At 37.7% G+C, this 19201-nt stretch overlaps 1 protein-coding gene across 7 annotated transcripts in view; it reads left to right on the top strand.

Moving 5' to 3' along the window:
• The window catches only part of CDK14 (cyclin dependent kinase 14), a 599181-nt gene that overhangs the window by 168522 nt on the left and 411458 nt on the right, over positions 1 to 19201 (top strand). For all 7 annotated transcript variants that reach the window (XR_008296846.1, XM_027071858.2, XM_027071854.2 and 4 more), the window contains one exon: positions 3475 to 3569. Coding sequence is in view for 6 of the 7 variants with exons in the window: in XM_027071858.2 (XP_026927659.1) it covers positions 3475 to 3569 (95 nt within the window). In the remaining variant the exon portion in view is untranslated. The remainder of the gene's footprint in view (positions 1 to 3474; positions 3570 to 19201) is intronic.

The raw sequence follows: 19201 nt of genomic DNA, 5'->3' as shown, positions 1-19201 counted from the left end.
AAAAATGCATGAGAACATAACCCACACAGGACTAGTCAGGCGATTTTGAATGTAATTTTCCATTAAGTTTTACTTGATTCAGCTCAACACATGTTTATACCTTACAAGTTTCTTGAAGAAAAGAATACGTGGTCCGTTGTCTTTATTAATCCTCTCCTATTATGTCTAATTCATATTACTTTCAACCTTTCTTCTTGTATGTTCATATATATGTACGTTTTCTTGTATGTATTGATTTGGCTGTATCCCCTGGGCTTTAAAATGTCATGTCCTAAGTGCCACATATTTATTTATGAATTTTCAATTTTGATTTTCTTTTTAACTCACATGCCTAAAATATATGTTTCCTTTTGTTCTTAATTGCTAATTTTATTGCATTTTGTTTAGAAAAAGTAACTTAAAATGTTCCTGCAGTTTTGAATATTGATATTTTCTTTGTGGCTTAATCTATGGTCATTTTTTTAATGAATTAAAATGTGTGCTTGAAAGGAATATATATTAATATGTGTATTAGATTAAAGTGGTAATTCTAATATTCAAGCTTATAAATCCTTCATTTGTTTGCTTGCTTTGTTGATGTCTGAGTGATGTATGTTTGTTGCCAATTATCACTGTGAATTTGACAATTTCTCATTTTATTGCTATTAGCAGCTGTTTGATACATTCCAAAACTATGTTAGTTGACTCATACTCCTTCATGATTATTAAATTTCTTTGTGGATTCTAATATACATTTTATGGGGTATACAACTTTAATCTATTTGTTGTTTTATGAATTCTATCTTGTTTGTCTTCATTATTGCTTTAATGCACTATTTTGTAAAATTACTTTTTTTTTTTTTTTTTTTTGCTGTATTTTCCCTTTACTCCTTTATGTTCAGGTTTACTTATTTTAATTCTGTCTCTTCTGGAGAGCATATTGCTAGACTTTCTTTGTTTTTTTGGTCTGAAAAGTTTCTATTAAGAGAAGAAATTTGTTCATTTATGTTTATTGTAATCAAGGTTATTGGTTGATGTGATTGATATGTTTAGACTTAACCTTATTTTATGAATTTTTACTTAACGTGTTTTGTTCTTGAGCATCCCCCTCCTCTAACTTTCCACTTTTTACTTTCCTCCTCCTCATTACATTGTGTTCTTCCATTCATTTGTCCCTAATTTGTTTGGGACTTGTAGGTCTTATTCATGTTATTTTTGTGATTATCTTTTAAGAGTTAAGAAACATACCAAAACATATGCATTTGGCATTACTCAGTATCTGCAGTCTGTCCAATTCAAGAAATCTCAACCTGCTGATGCTTCTTTTTTTCCCTAGTGTTCCTTGCCTTTCTGCACTTCCCCCATCATTCCAACTACATCTTATATTGAGATAATACGGAATTTTATGTCTAGACTTTTTTTCTGTAATTGGTAAAATTGCAGCTTTTCCATCCCACTGAGAAGACTGTTTTGAGTATATTGTTAGTGATTCAAAATCATTTTCACTGTTTATTTTGAAAATGTTGCTTAATTGTATTTTTGTAGTCATTATTGTGTGTTAAAATATCCTGGTTGGATAAATTTTCTATTTAGATGTAATCTCCCCTTAAACATTTCTGGGAGAATTCTGTTCAAACACAGAGCATATCACTTGTCATGTATGTTGGTTCTTTTATTCACTGCCAATTGAATATTTTAATTCATTCATTAAATAAATCTCTAATTGTTTCTTCTTAAAGGATATGATAGCTTCTGAAATCTCTTTGATGATACTGGTTATTTTTACTCAGAGTTATTCTTTGCAATGTCAACTATATTATCAGGGTTTAACTTTATTTGCCCATTGAATTTTATACCTTTTTTTTCCAAGGTGTTGGTTTTCCTGAAATGATTTGTGATTTTGGATTATATACTCATTTTTGAGTTTGAGAATTGCTATCAGTTTGTTCTGTTTCCTGTAAATCATCTCTAGTGATTGTATGAGAGAGACAGGGATTATAGCTTGGGGATGGAGGAGATTGCCATCCTGTCTCTGGGTAATGGCTTCTTCAGTACTCTCTCTGCCTTTCTAGCCCAAATACCCACACTCTCAGCTGTCTCCTCTGTGCAAATTTCTGAGATTCGATAATCCCCTTAAGGTGCTTTTAATTCCTTTTATAATTATCATTTTCTGATATGTTTTGATATTACCTTTTTATAGTGATATTAAAATAACTGATAACTTGCCCCGTGGAGGACAACACTCCCCATTTCTTGCTGTCTGGTGAAAGTTGAGGTAGGAGCTGGGGACAGTAAGAGTGAGATTACTCACTCAGCACTTTTATGGTCTTGATGGGATGTACCATGTCTTGAGGAAGAATTATTTTGCTGCAGCTAAACCTTAAAGACTGGTTTATAATACATAAGACAGTTCCTTTTGTGTTAATGAGTAATATCTGAGTGATATGTCTTTGATTATCTGTTTGCATTATTGCTAAGAGATATTGGAGGAGCCTTTAAATGGCTGAATATTATACAGTCATGATTTGCAACAGGGGTCAGATAGTAAATAGTTTCAGTTTTGTTGGCTATATCATCTCTGTTGCAGCTGCGACTCTGTAATAGCTTGCAAGTCATAAGACTATGTGTATATGAACATGCATGAATGCACTCTAATAAACTTTGTGGACATTAAAATTTGATTTTCATATGTAGTCTTTTCATGCTATGAAATTTTATTCTTCTTTTGACCACCACCCCCCATTAAAAAGTAGAAACTTTTCTAAGTTTGTGAGATAAACAGGTGGTAGGTTGGATTAGCCAGCCCCTAATTTAGAAGATTATATAATGACATGGAAAATACTCATAATATATCAAGTGGAAAAAACAGCAGATTACACTCAGTATGTATAGCGTAATCCTACTTTTATGTAATAAAGCAGTCTTTAGCACATAGTGCTGGAAGAAGAGGTATCAAAATATACATATATACATCTATATATATATATATTGCTATGTATATATATACATATTGCTATATATGTATATATTGCTATATATATATACATATATATATACATATATATGTATATATATATATATATATATTACTATAATTGGTTGTCAAGTTGGCTAATATACAGTGTATACAGTGTGCTCTTGGTTTTGGGGGTAGATTCCCATGATTCATCACTTACATACAACACCCAGTGCTCATCCCAACAAGTACCCTCCTGTGAAATCCTGCCATTTGCAGCAACGTGGAGAGATGTCAAAATATTACCAGTGGTTCTGTCTTGGTGGATAGCTTATTTAAACTTTCTACCCTATGTTCTGTTCACCTGCATCTTCTGAGTTTTGTATCCTGAATAGATGTTATGTTGTTTTTTAGAATAAGTATTCTTAGAAAAAAGTTATTTACAGAGTCAGAATCTGTACATTTTTAGCAAAATTGGCCTGTTTATTGTTAATTAGTTTGATACAATCTGTTTTGTTTACCCTCTGCTCCATTTTTAGCCAACCAGTCCCAAATTTGGAAAAGCTGACTCATACGAAAAACTGGAAAAACTAGGGGAAGGATCTTATGCTACAGTTTACAAAGGAAAAAGCAAGTAAGTTCATTCATTTTTGAATATTTCACATTTAAAATGTACCTGCTCTCTCAATACTAATTATTAATAGTTAATAATATTAAATAATTTAATTCTCATTTAAAATGACAATAGATTTTCCCCTCTCAGCTTTTGTTGTTGTTGTTTTAGGAAGTGTAAAAGTCAGCAGAATTGGTTTTCTCTGCTAGCAAACAGTTTGCAGACTTGTCCAATTTATCTTTTCTGTCCTACCCTCCCCCCCCCCGACATTGGAGCCGACACCCTAGAATGAGAATTCATTTCTAGGTGAATGATACGATTAATTTCTCTTGGTGATTTAATGTTTGCTTATGAAGAAGAGTACTGATTTGACAAAGCTAAATGTATTAGCCATCCTTGCGTCTTTGTAGATTGAACTTTTACTTCATCTTTCAGAAGTCACTAAATTTAAAAGAAACACAAACTTTTTCTTTTTTCCTACCTGTGTACTTTGGCATCATGCTACATATAGTTTTCACTTTGGAGAAACAACCCTTCCCTCCTGTTCTTGTCTTCCACCCCCACCCCCATGCTATCCTGCGGTCAGGCACAAATTTGTATTCTTAAAGAGCTTACCCTCTATGTTTCTGATAGGCCTCCTCCCTCTCTCTTATTGATTAAGAGCACGGAGTTACTGTATTCAGTGGCATGTAGAAATATAATGCTATTTTTCAAACAATTGTAGGAGATTGAAGCCTTGTTTTACCTTAATAACCTTATTACCAAATAATGTTGAAAAATAATTTTCTGAACCATCCCTGTTTTTGTCCCTTTTAAGTTATTATGGAAGATAGGAAACTTTAACCTAATTAATTACATAGAAATGTGTCGAAGGAAATTCTCTGAAGGATCATTCTAAACATATAATTAGAAATTTTGGCCATTTTGTTAATCTTTGGCTTTTCTGGAATGTAGTCTTGTACCTTTGCTTATGGTTTTTAAGAGGATGAAGAAATACTTCTGACAAAGGAAGATATGTAAGTAAGGATGCAGGAATAATAGAAGTCAAAAATAGTAGTATTAACTTTGGGATTTTAGATATTTGCAAAAAAAGTCTTTTTAAAAAATTTGAATGAAAAATAAACATGATGGGGAATAAAAAACCAAACCAAGTCTAGAGGGCTGTCAATGACTTAACTAGGGTGCTTGAGCATTATTGAGTATTGTTGAGCAAATTTCAATAGAGGTTGTATGTCAAACTTTATATTCTTTCTTAAGGAAAAATACTGATTTCTCTAATTTATAAAAATTACTTACATTTAATGTTTATAATATAAGGATAACTACACTGGATTAAGCAATTATTCTGTGTAATGTATATCATTATATGTCATATCCATTCTCTTACTTATTCCTCACAATGTCCTATAAGATAGTTCCTATTATTATCATCTCCATTTGACTAGGAATCTTGGTGTGTGATGGGTTTTAGCTACTTGTCCAAGTGTGTACAGTTGGTTAGTGGCAAAGTTTTTTTTTTGGCTCACATCTCTCTGGTTTGAAGCCATTCTTTTCCTAACCATTAGACAACACTGCTTCAACAGTATAAGGCCTGCCTTGGAAAACCTTGGTCCTTGTTGAATATTCCAGATGGTTCTCACATATGCTCTGGCTTGTGGTAATCATGAATCAAACAGAAGCAAACTTATTATTTCATTATAAGGAAACACACCAATTACTTTGAAGTGCCTTCCCAGAAAAGATATACTCAGCTGATATCCAAGTGTAAGTTAATAACTCTATTAAATGTTTAACTGTAAGATTTATGTCAAAATCTTGGAGATAGTTGAAAAATCCTTCATTTATTATGCTTGAATAAAAGAAAAGACTGCCTTTTAAGTATCTGCAATCTTTGAGAAGGACAGTTCTGGACAGTTAATACTCTTCACTCCAGCAGGCCTAAATATATCTCGTCAGCATTTCTCAAGCAGTTTCAAGGCTGCTGGTCACATGCAGCATTTAATTTCCTCCAGCTGGAGATGAAAGCCATTGACCACTCACCTGCTTTAAGAGATGACAGGCTGTCTGTGCTTGCTTGCTTGAAGGTGGTGGGGTTAGGCCAGAGCACAATAGTTAGGTGCCATCTAGTAAGGCTTGAGAGCTGAGTTTGTTTGATGTGTCCCCTGAACTGCTGTAATTTAAATAGCCAGCCAAGTGTTGTGACTCCTCACCATTCTCCCAGCAATGTCTGCACCCCTACCTCTATCTTTAAACGTTATCTTTTGCATCTTCTCTGAGAGCAGCTATCATTGTCTTGCGGTAAAACTGCCTGGCATTTGTAGGGATCTCACTATTTTTTAGTCTGTCAGCATTTTACATATATGCCTTGATTTACACGTGTCAAGTTTGGATTTTGCCATGAACCTCATTGTATTAATTTGCTGGGGCTGCCCAAACAAAGTACCACATATAGGGTGGCTTAAACAACAAAAACTTGTATTTTCACAGTTCTGGAAGCTAAAAGTCTAAGACCAAAGTGTCGGCAGAATTAGTGCCTTCTGAGGGTTGGTTCTGTAGGGGAGAATCTGTTCCCTGTTTCTCTCCTAGTCTCTGCAGTGTGCTGGCAATCTTTGGCACTTCTAGCTTGTGGGTGCATCACCTCAATCTCTGCCTTCATGTTCCCATGATGTTCTCTGTGTGTGTGTGTGTGTGTGTGTGTGTGTGTGTGTGTGTATCCAAATTTTCCCTTTTTGTAAGGACAGAGATCATATTGGATTAGGGCCCACCCTAATGAGTTCATTGTAACTCGATTACCTCTGTAAAGACCCTATTTCCAAAGAACTTACATCACATTCTGAGGTATTAGAGACTAAAACTCCAATATACCTTTTTTGGAGGACATAATCAATCCATAACACTTGTGCATTTCAAACCTCACTAATTTGGCACTAAATTCATGACAGTACGTGTATGTTTTTTTTTTTTTTTACTACTTATGGTATATATTATGTCATCTTTTATTTCATAGTTCTTCTTTAAATAATACAATCAAAAGATATTGTCCTCTCCACCCCCAAAAGGTTTGTGTACTTGTTGACTTAGATGGAGTTGCTGTTAGCTATGGTTTGGAAAATTTAGAAGGAATAGAGAGGCTTTTTATTACCTTGAATTGTTTTCAGTTTCTTATTCTTGTAGAGACATATAGATTGGGGAGAAATTGACTAAGATTTCTATACTGCGTAGCCCTGTTGATAATGAGCTTGGTTCTAAAGAATATGACTGGTACTGCAATCATGTCAACATACAACACTCACAACTAAGCTTTTTAATTTTTTTAATAAAAGCTTTGGACTTCCCACATTTTCATATTTGGGTAGAGATTGTTTTTTTTTTAAACCAGTGTTCTTCCATTTGAAGATGTTTTCTCTCTCTCTCTCTCTCTCTCTCTCTCTCTCTCTGTGTGTGTGTGTGTGTGTGTGTGTGTGTGTGTTCATATTTGAGGAAGGGAGACATTTTATCATCACTCTGACTACTGATCTCTATCCTGGTTTGGTTTCCTGATTATGTTCTCTCTTTTAAATCCCTGTAACATTTAGTATAAGATTAAAGAAATTATGCATTTTATAATATTTTGCATTTAAAATTGTCTTTAGAACCTCAAAATCATCTTTTTAGCTTTCAGGGACCTTTGAAGGGATTTTTTAAAGTGTCTATTTATTTAATTTTGAGGTGGGGGGGAGAGAGAGAGAGAGCATGTGCACGTGAGCATGAGCAGGAGAGGGGCAGAGAAAGAGGGAGACGGAGAATCCCAAGCAGGCTCCAAGCCGTCAATGTGGAGTGTGACTTGAGGCTCAAACTCATGAGTTGTGAGATCATGACCTGAGCCTTAACCAAGAGTCGGACACTCAACCGACTGAACCATTCAGGCTCCCCATCCCAGGGACTTGTATATATTAAGAGACTTGTTAACATTTTTTTTGAGCTTATTCAACCAATGACAAGTGTTTATTATGTTGTTTTTATGCCCTTTTTATACTGTAGGTGAAGAAGAGATGAATCACATGTGGATTTTGACCTTAGGAGACTTCACAGTCTTGAAGGCAGATGGTCCACATACCTAATTCTATAGAAGTTAGAATGTAGTATATTTGATATGAGCTAGAATACAGTAACAAAAGGCCCAGGTAAAATGGCATGGGGTTTTCAAAAGGAAGAAAGAGAGGATGATGTTGACTAAAGCATTTAAAATATGTTCTCTCCAGGGGTGACTGATCAAACTCACAGTCTCATGTGCTTTTATTTTTTTTTAATTAAAAAAATTATTTTAATTCCAGGTAGCATACAGGGTTATGTTCTTTTCAGGTATACAATATAGTAATTCACCACTCCCATACATCACCCAGTCCTCGTCAAGACAAGTACTCTCCTTTCATCCCCATCACCTGTTTAGCCCATCCCCCCAGCCATCTCCCCTCTGGTAACCATCAGTTTGTTCTCTATAATTAAGAGTCTGTTTCTTGATTTTTCTCTCTCTCAATCTCGCTTACTTTTTTTCCTTTGCTCATTTGTTTGGTTTCTTAAATTCCACATATGAGTGAAATCATATGGTATTTGTCTTTCTCTGACTTGCTTTGCATAAAAAAGAATGAAATCTTGCCATTTGCAATGGCATGGATGGAACTGCAGAGGATAATGCTAAGCCTCATTGCTTTTAAATCAAGCCTCCCTCATCACTGCGTGTATTCATAGGAATCCTTGGGACGGTTGTCTTGGGCTGTGGTCTCCAAGCAAATATAGTGAGACTTTCACCCTTTGTTGTCAGACTTTCCACTGAATTTGTTAAAGTAAAAGCAAACTGATTCATTTGGATTATTGTGCAAATTTTGATTAAGCAAAAAATATTATGTTTAAGTGTTGAACTGGGTTTTTTTTTTAAGTTTATTTATTTTGAGAGAGAGAGAGAGAGAAAGGGAGAGAGAGAAAATCCCAAGCAGACTGTCTGCACAGAATCATATACGGGGCTTGATCCTGAGATCATGACCTGAGCCAAAATCAAGAGTCTGAGCCACCCAGGCGCCCCAAAGTGGAATTGGCTTTAAGCAATGTAATTGGGCAGGGTTGGTGGGTCGTTTATGTGTGCCCCATAAATACTTGGCTGATGTAGATAAGAGCTGTGACCACAGCACCTCAGTCTTGAGATGTGGTGGGGACCACACGCTCCTCAATGAACTGGAATCTGTAGGCAGAGTACACCCAAGTCTCTCTTAGACACCTGAGCTCTCCACTTCCCCCCCTCTCCCCCCCTCAGGTTTCTGCACCTGCCACGAGTGCTGAGAAGTTATGAACCTTTCCTTTTGTCTAGAACAGAGTCCTGTCCTTTCTTTCCTACTTATCTAGGGAGGATGTGAGGCTTTTGATTTTCCCATACTTCATGTCACTTAGAAAAGGAAAAGCCAGGTCTTTGTTCCATCTCTGGAATTAGAGCATTGGACTTATTTAGACCAAGTCAGCCTACAGATGGTCCTGATTTCTGGTCATTTTTTTCTGCTTATCTTCAGTTTCTGTTGAGGTGATGTTGCCAAAGCCTTACTCCTGCGGGAGCCTGCTAAGCAGAGAAGCCTGCCCACACTGGTTTGTGCCAGCCGTAAATTGTTATCTCAGAGGTCAATAAGAACAATGGAGGAATTTGCTCACTTTATGTAACATGAGATTTATGTGATTGAAAGTGCCAATCTTCTTTTAGCATTTCATTCTGCCAATTTGTGCTGAATAATTGAACTTGAATGAAACGACCTCATAAATTGAGAGACTATGCCAAACCAAGACTGAACTATACTAAACACATTTCAAAGAGCTCTTGAAAGCCCCAGGAGAAATAGGGGGGAAGAAATGCTGTTAATTAAAACAAGCAGCAGCAAGAAGAAAGGCTGTGGCAGTTAACCACCTTTTCAGAATATGTGAGATTAAAGAGGTGGCTCTTACTGCTTGCCCTGAAGGTCAACTCCATTGAAACACTAACAGGAGGAGTTTGAAGAATTCTAAAAATCAGAAATCCCCAGATGGAAAACACTGAACTCCCGGTTCACTGAAGTTTCCATCTTAAGTGTTGACACCTGGATTGTCATGCTGATTTCTAGCATCCTGAGAGGCTGCCTACCCACAAATGGGAACTAGGTACAAAAGAGGCAAATCTGATTACATTTTATGAGCTCTGCTGCAGGATGCTCCCGAGGCTCAGTCTCTGTTTCTCATTAGGCCTGCTCTGATTTTCTTTTAGACTTTGAGTCCACAGGCCAAAGCTTATTATCACCATTTGCATTAAAGATCGAGCCTGTGTCCACATTATTAATCACAGGGTATGAAAATGGCATCATAGTATGATAATGTTGTCAGTGTTAGCTTATAATTTAAGGCACAAAATACAGCATTACAATGTATGTACGACTAGAGGAACTGGATTAAAAAGAAAAAAGCTAAGGAAGTAAATGAGTTTATTCCTTTTACCTTTCAGATCCAGGGTTCTTTGTGTCTAGGTGAAAGTTGAAAAAGTAGAATTCTTATCCTTACTTAAGCCAAGGAGGATAATAGCCCACCCACCACATCTACTAATTCTAAAAACCCTAAAGTCTCTTCTTATTGCAGATTCAGCTCTGATTTCCTTTAGAGGAAGAAGACAAGGCATTGGAGGCTGGTTCATTGGCACAGCTGGTTTCATTTAGTTTGCAGCAGATAAACAAACAATGCCTAATCTTTTTGACAAAAGTGACAATGGGGATATTGTTTAGGCGAGAAGTATGATTTCAATTACTAGACTAAACGGTATAGGAATAACTTTCCTGTTAGACAATGTTTAAATGTATTGGTCTCTGTTAGCCATTTTTATTATCAGAGTTCTTTGATCATTTGACTTGGAGACCCTCAAAAGAATCTGTGATATTTGATGTCTTCAGAATTGTGGTCATATATCAGACATGCCCAGCTGGTGAAAATTGAAGCATTTTTTTGGTTAGTGGAGGAATTTTTTGGAAAAGTGTGGAATTCCCAATTATTGTAATGTCCAGGCATCTTGGATATCGCCCCCATGGTTCAGTTTAAGTGGTTTCTGAGGAGGGCCAGGAGAAGATATATGGATAAGATTGGTTACAGTTTAAAGCATATCCACATCCCTGAGTTGCTTCATTATTATCGTGATTCTTTTAGTTTCAACCGGGATGCTGGGAAAGTAGCATCTTCCCATTCTAAATCAGTGGTTCTCAACTGGTTCTTGATTTTGCTCCCCAGGAGACATTTGAAACATCTGGAAACAGTTTTGTTTTTCACAACTGAGGGAGTGGTGGTGGTGTTACTGGCATCAAGAGGCAGGGGATGCTGTGAAATGTCCTACTAATGAATAGGACAGCCTCTCACAAGAAATAATTGTTTGGCTCAAAGTGTCAATAGGGCCAAGGTCGAGAAGCCATGGTCTGAACAAGGAGTGCATAGAGGCAGTTCATGTTTTTCTTCCTTTTTCCTTCCTTCCTTCCTTCCTTCCTTCCTTCCTTCCTTCCTTCCTTCCTTCCTCTCTTCTCTCCCTCCCTCCCTCTTTCTTTTTCTTTCTTTCTTTCTTTCTTTCTTTCTTTCTTTCTTTCTTTCTTTCTTTCTTTTCTTTTCTTTCTTTTCTTTTCTTTCTCTTTCTCTCTTTCTTTCTTCACTTTTTCTTTCTTCCTCTGTCTTCCTTCCTTTACTCCCTCCATCCCTTCCCTCCTTCTTTCTTCCCCCTCTCTTCCTCTTCCCCTTCCTTCCTTCCTTCCTTCCTTCCTTCCTTCCTTCCTTCCTTTTTTCCCTTCCCTTCCCTCCCTCTTTCTTTCTTCCTCCCTCCCTCCCTCTCTCTTCCTTCCCTCCTTCCTTCCTTCTTTTTTCCCTTTCCTTCCCTTCCCTTCCCTTCCCTGCCCTGCCCTGCCCTGCCCTGCCCTTCCCTGCCCTTCCCTTCCCTTCCCTTCCCTTCCCTTCCCTTCCCTCCCTCCCTCTTTCTTCCTCTCTCTCTCCCTCCCTTTCCCTTCCTTCCTTCCTTCCTTCCTTCCTTCCTTTTTTCCCTTCCCTTCCCTCCCTCTTTCTTCCTCTCTCTCTCTCCCTCCCTCCCTTTCCCTTCCTTCCTTCCTTCCTTCCTTCCTTCCTTCCTTCCTTCCTTCCTTCCTTCCATGCCTAGTAAAAGAGCTTCCTCCTTTAGAGGCATTTACCAAGACCCTGGTGTGTTCTGTGTACTGGGCCAGGGAATTGATATGTAATGGTAAGCAAAACTAAGTTCTTATTTTTATGCTGCCTATGCTGCTTAGTAGGGGAGAAAAAAACTAAGTCAGCAGACACATCTGTAATTTAAATTGCATAAAAGAAAAGAGAGCTATGAGAAAGAATTAAGATAGAGAGTGGTGGTTAATTTGCATGAGAAGGAGGGGTGAGCAATAAGCCTGCTTTATATGGATGGACAGTGGCAGCCTTGCTGAGGAGGGGACATTTACTCTTAGATCTGAATAAGATGTGACCAACCAGGTAAAGTGTAGGGACAGACCCCAAGGAAAGCTTGGCGTGTTGTACAGATGCCAAGAGCCCCATGTGACATGGGTATGTTCAGGGGAGATTGGTGTGATTTGAATTTTGAGAAATCTGCAAGGCCTTGAAGATCATGTTAGGAATGTTCTGCTTATATATTATTGCAAAAGGAATCACCCCAAAACTTAGAGACTTAAGACAGCAGCTATCATTTATTTTGCTTATGAATCTGCAATTGGAGAAGGGTGGGAAAAGTTTGTTTCTTCTTCATTTGCTATCATTTTGTGCAGTTGAATGAGATGCGAGGGATCCGTTGCCAGCATGGCTTACATGGCTGGCAAGTTGGTGCTGACTCTTCATGTGGCTTGGGCTCTCTTAGAGTTCTCTGGGTTCTCTGAGTGAGCATCCCAAAACATAGGAAGTGAGACTTTTAGCTTCAGTTCCAACATATAAAGAGCTTGGAAGCTGGTGCTCCCATTCTTACAAGGAGAAAGGACTAGGTGAGCTGAACATCAGCAACTTTGGTTCAGTTCATCAGAGAATGGAGGCCACAGGGCAAACTGCTGTACTAAACTCTGGAGAGACAGACATATCCAGATAGACATAGCCCAGATCTCCTCAGTGGGAGCACAAGCTGGTGGAGCCATAAACTGGGAAGGATACTTGGTAATTTTTATGCGTTGATGGGGAAGGGGTGTGGTCTAGCATGAGGGTGAAAACTCTTGGGGGCCATAGTCTTAAGGATGTCCCCACACTTTCTTGGGCTTTGCCTCCAGGAACCCCCATAGGGTTCTCACAGTGGAAATCATGGAAAATCCCCTTGTTGCTCTGGTACGGGAAGAGGAAGAATAATCACCATCAGATACCCCCAGAGTGTTATCCATCACAGAAACCTGTTCTGTGGGGAGAAATCTTTGCTAGAAGCCTTATCCCAGGTGGTGGAAGGGAGTCTCTCCCACTCAGACTCTTTCCAGCCTTTCTGCCTCACATAAGTGGGGGAAACCAGAGTCAGTAATGGTCAGGGCCTCAAGGAAGTAGATTGGGAACACTGCAGTCAGGGAAGAAAGTAGGGGTTGAAAGGGAAAAAAGAAGAGCTATGCCACTGGAGAAATGCTTGTGAAGGTCACATCCCACGATGCAGGCTCACTAAAAGAAATCAGACTCACTCAGAAGATTGGAGAACGTTCACACTCCCTCATATGTTACCACAATGCCAACAGGGTTCCAGCATAATAACAGCAGGTGATAGCTGAGAGTTGCAAGACACAGACCCTCCATGAAGAGGAGTACTAATGGAAACCACAAGTCAGGAGGAGTAAAACAACAGCAACTCTAGAATAATTTGAAGTCTCTGGTACCTATTGTTACAGTGAACCGTAAACACAGCATAACTCTTAGCCGGATTAACATAAATCCTCATGTTTGGCTTTTAGCACAAAGTTATAGGGCATTCCAAAAGGTTAGAAAAAAATACAGCCTGGAAAGGCAACACAGTCATCACAACCAGCCTCGATATGGCACAGATGTTGGAATTATCAGAGAGGGAATTTAAAATAACTGTGATTAATATATTTAGAGTTCAAGTGGAAAAAGTAGACAAAATGCAAGAAAAGATGGGTAATGTAAACAGAGAAATGAGAAAGAATCTAAGAAAGAATCAAAAGAGAATTAAAAAAAAAACTGCTCTAACGGAAATGAAAGATGCTTTTGATGTACTCAGTAGATGCAGCTGAAGAAAGGGTCAAAGAACGTGAATACAGGTCAGCAAAAAGCTCCTCAGCTGAAATGCGAGAAAGAAGAAGAAGAAAAAGAAAAACAGAACATCTGAGAGGCGCCTGGGCGGCTCAGTTGGTTAAAGCATCTGACTCTTGATTTTGGTTCAGATCGTGATCTTATGGTTCATGGGATGGAGTCCTGCGGAGGGCTCTGTGCTGACAGCATGGAGCCTGCTTGGGATTCTTCCTCTCTCTCTCTCTCTTCCCTTCCCCCACTCACTGTCTCTCTCTAAAAATAAATAAATAAATTTATATAAAAAAAATAGAACATCTGAGAACTGTGGGATAATATCAAAAAGTGTAACACATGCATAATTGGAATACCAGCAGAAGAATCGAGCAGAAGTATTTAAGGTAAAAATAGCAGAAGACTTTTCCAGAATTTATGACAGACACCACACCACAGACCCATGAAACTCAGAGCACACCAAGTATATACTTATGTGTAAACAAAACTGAAAAACAAAAATAAAATCCCCCTACACCTAGGCATATCCTATTCAGTCTGCAGAGAAACAGAGGCAAAGAGAAAATCTTGAATGAAGCTAGAAGAAAAAATACTTTACCTACAGAGGAGCAAGGATAAGAATTACATCAGACTTCTCATCTGAAACCATGAAATCAAGAAGGGAATGGTGTGAAATACTTAAGAAAATAGTTTTAAAAATCACCAATTTAGAATTCTATATCCAATAAATGCCTTTCAAAGGTGAAGGAGAAATAGAAGTCTTCTCAAATAAAAACTGAAGAGAATTCATTGGCAGTAGACTTGTTTTTTTAAGAAATTTTAAAAGTACTTTAAGCAAAATGAAAATGATACAGGTTAGAAACTTGGATCTCTATAAAGAAGAGTGTCTGAGAAGGAGTAAAGAAACGTAACATACAATCTTTTATTCTCATCTAGTTGAAGTAGAAATGCAATGTGTATTTAAAGCAATAATAGCAACAATGTATTGGGTGATTATAGCATCTGGGTAAGTGAAATCTGTGACAGCAGTATCACACGGGGTGAGTGATGGCAAGGAGAGCACTCTCTTAGAAGGTACAAAGCTACACATGACTGATACAGTATTATTTGAAACTAGACTTAGAAATGTGCAACTGTGAAGGATAACCACTGTGAAGATTTCAAAAAATAAAATTGATATGCTAAGAAGATATAAAATAGAATCATATAAAATGCTCAGTTAAAATCAGAGGAGGCAGAAAAGGAATAAACAAAAAAAGGACAAATACAATAAAAACAGTTACAAACAAGGTAGATATTAATATACCTATGTCCAAATCACTTAGGGTATAGTTGGTCTAAATACACCCATTAAAAGGCAGAGATTGTCAGTGTGGATTAAAAAAACAAGACCCAACTCTATGTTGTTTATAAGAAACCTACCTTAAATATAAAGACTTGGATTAAAGGTAAATTGATATAGAAAAAAAAATGCCATACTAACAGTATTTGAAAGAAAGCTGGAGTAGTTATATTAATTTCAGACTGAGTAGACACTTCCTGATGATTCAGAAGCCCATGAGGATAAAAAGAGGTATCACATAATGATAGAGGTATTAATTTCACAAGAAGACATAATGATTCTTAATGTGTGTCAAACTATGGGAGGCAAAAACTGATAGAACTAAAAGGAGAAGTGGACAAATCCATTTAACTCCCTTGTGTCAGTAACTGATGGATCAAACGGGCAAAGAGATCAGTGAGGAATAGGTGATCTAAACAGCACTACCGAGATACAGCAAGTGGAAGCTGCCGACATGTTAAGGCCAGTGCTCAGAGCTGGGGCAGTGTCACTTTCACCTACTTTATTGATCCAGTGTTCTGAGAGACCAGATTCAAGGGTGGGAAACATAGACTGTACCTCTCAACGAGGAATATCAGAGAATGTGGGGCTATGTTTTAATACCGCACAATACAATTTGGGTGTCATTTTAGTCTAGAGTTACATCTTTGCTCTCACCTTTGCACAGAGTTCTTCCAGTTATCTTTTCTGACCACATATTCTCTGACACCTTTTTGGATTAAACTCACTAAATTTTAGACATATTCTTGAGAACAAGGACTCAGTTTGGTGTTTGTTTAGGTGCCATGTATAGAGGGGACCTTATGTCCTGGTTTGCCTAGGACAGTCCTGGTTTTTGCTTGTTGTCTTTGTGTTGTTATTAATAGCATTTCTTTTTACAAATTCAATGTTTTTACCATTTAGTGTCTCCATTTGGATGATAAAGTATACGATCACCTTACTTATATAATGCTTTATTCTCTAGAGACTTGATAAAGCATTTTGCCAAAAAACATAATTTGTTTAAGGTATTTTATTATGAAATTCAACTGAGTAATTAGAAATGTTAATTTCCGTGAACCTTAGGGAGCTTTTTAAAATTTGTTTGTAATTGTCATTGAATCTCTAATGAAGGATTTGTCGATTAATTTAAGAAGTTTCATGGCTGATTAATAACCTTTAGGTACAGCACATTCTCTTGAACAGCAAGGAAAGGAGTCTAGATGTCATGATTTTTGTGAAGTAGAAACATCATTCTAAAATTCAAATGACCTACTCAGATCCCTTACTGCTCATAATATAGATGATAGCTCAGAGTAATTCAAGATAGTGAAAATGCTGGAAATTTGAAATAGGAATTAATGAGGAAGCTAAGACTTGGGTGAAATCAAGTGCTGTTAGAGCTCAAAGCATCAGTGAGTTTTAGTCAGATGCTTATAATTTATTTAGCATCGATGCATACAAAAGGAGTATACTATACTATTATAATAATGGAGAGATGGCAAGTACTTGAAAAATCTAGAATGATAAACTGCATAAAGTAATCAAGTGCAAAATATGGATAGTAGACACTGTTGATTTTAGGGTGATTTTTGAGGAATATGACATCTGGTAGGCCAAGTTCAGAAAAGAAGGCTTTGGAGAAAGGAGTGAGGCTTGATCTTATTCTTTCCTTAAGTATGTTTGGGTTTCCTGGGAATTTCAACTTCAGGCTCTCGTTTGTTGCCTCATTATAATGAACTGGATGGAGAGTGATATCTACCTTTGTCAGTAGAATCTGAAAATGGAAAAACAATACTACTCGTTCAGTGACTTTTATGCAGAAACATATCTGAGCTTAAAAAAAAGTCTCAAGACAGAAAGGAAATTTAAAGATTTTAGACATGAAACTTTTTTCATGCTTAATGGTTGATTACCAAGCAAATATGTGTTCTCTTTCTTCTGGGATTCAAGTAAACAAACATACATTTCCCTGTATAAACAAATTTTTGCAAATTTGAAAAATAGTTCTGTCTCTGGTTCAAAATGGTCTCCTTGGGATTGCTGTATTTGTAACGGTCTGTCTTTTCAGGGATTTAAATCAATGATGCTACAGATCCACCAGCATTATCTGAGTTGAGGGGAAATTGTAAAACACAAGGAACTTCCGGTGAATAGTTGAAAGCCCTGTTGTAACTCAACAGAGAATAAGATAGAAGTCATTCCTTATTGGCCTGATGCGTGAGACAAGAGAGTGAATTCTGAAGCACCTTAGCAACGAGCACAGGTACAGACAGACAAAAAAGCCCCTGAGGAAGCAGAAAAGCAACCAAAGGCTTTTTGTATGATCAAACCCCTTAGGAGAAGTAAGAGGGAAATGGAGATACTGAAAAACCAAATAAATGTTATGAACAAGGCCTATTGGGGATCCCAGAGGAAGCTGAATTCCTAATGAGAAAGCAATGGGCTGGGTTAAACAGAGTGACAGTTAAGTGGGAGTATTTGTTTTTGTTTTTGTTGTCTTTGTTTGCCTTATGTCCCCAGGAAGGTTTTAGTGCTAAGATCTGGAGAGTTGAGGGCACCTGGGACTGTGCCCAAAGTAAAGCATGGAGGATTATTAAAATAGAATGAATCTCATCTCTGAATGAAATAGAAGAGGTGAAATAATAGAACACCAATAGTTAGAGTTGGACAAAAGAGGAACCAAAGAATATGAGAGGGATTGACTGGAGGGGTAGCAAGAAGACCAGCCAGATGCTGAGGAAGGCAGAGAGTTGCAGAGGAATATGGGTGATAATGTGAAAAACTCAGCCGGGTCCTGAAAAGAGAAGTTCTGAAAAGAATCCACTAAACTTGCAGTTACGAAAGTTTTTGTTTGGTATGTGTAAGGGACCAGTGGGAATAGAGACCTAATTGCTTTGGATTAAAGAGAGGGGAAGAATGGAGGCTGAAATGCAGGGACCAGGGGAGCAAAGGGAAGGAAAAGAAGAAAGGACAGAAGTATTTTTCGTCATTTTAGTTTTAAAACAGATGGGAAAGAATCTGGTATGTATATAGATTAGGACCCAGGCATCTGTGAAAGAGAGAGAGAAAATGACCAAGGAAAAACATGAAATATATTCTTTCTTTCTTTCTTTCTTTCTTTCTTTCTTTCTTTCTTTCTTTCTTTCTTTCTTTCTTTCTTTCTTTCTGTGAGAGAGTACACATGCATACACGGTGGGGGTGGGGAGGGGCAGAGGGAGAGAGAATCTTAAGCAGGCTCCATGTCCAGCTTGGAGCTCAATATGGGGGCTCCGTCCCCTGACCCTGGGATCATGACCTAAGCTGAAATCAAGAATCAGCAGCATAGGGCACCTGGGTGGCTCAGTCAGTTAAGCAGCCAAGCTCAGGCTGATTTAAGCTCAGGTCAAGATTTCATGTTTGGTGAGTTTAGGCCCCACATCAGGCTCTGCGCTGGCTGTGTGGAGCCTGCTTGGGATTCTCTCTCTCCCTCTCTCTCTGCCCCTTTCCCCAGCTCATGCTGTCTCTGTCTCTCTTAAATTAAATAAATAGGCTTGAAAAAAAAAAGTTGGATGCTTAGCCAACTGAGCCACCCAGGTGTATTCTTGATGAGGAATATATATTCTGAAGTATATTCTTGATGAGGAAATTTGAAGAACTCTATTTTCTCTGTTGCTTGAACTTTATTACACGTCTTTGATAATGGGTCTCCCTCTTTAATGTTTTAATAATATGTCAATCTGAAATTGTTGCTTTATATATATATTTTAACATTTATTCATTTTTGAGAGAGAGACAGAGAGACACAGAGAGCGAGCAGGGGCAGGAGACGTAGAATCCAAAGCAGGCTGTAGGCTCTGAGCTGTCGGCACAGAGCCCAACACAAGGTTCAAACTCATGACCCGTGAGATCATGACCTGAGCCAAAGTCAGATGCTTAACCAACTGAGCCACCAAGGCGCTCCTGAAATAGTTGTTTTTATTGCCAGTTTCATCTCATGGAGGACTTAGACCTATAAAAGTATTATTATTGTTAAGTATCTTTTTGGTTTTTGTGTTTTTAAAAATGTAATTACATCATTGAGCTCTCTGTGTAGCACATGGGT

This window comes from Acinonyx jubatus, chromosome A2 (assembly GCF_027475565.1).
Source record: "Acinonyx jubatus isolate Ajub_Pintada_27869175 chromosome A2, VMU_Ajub_asm_v1.0, whole genome shotgun sequence".
NCBI classification, from domain to species: domain Eukaryota; kingdom Metazoa; phylum Chordata; class Mammalia; order Carnivora; family Felidae; genus Acinonyx; species Acinonyx jubatus.
Note: the sequence above shows the minus strand (reverse complement) of the source record. Positions and strands in the feature narration are given on the sequence as shown.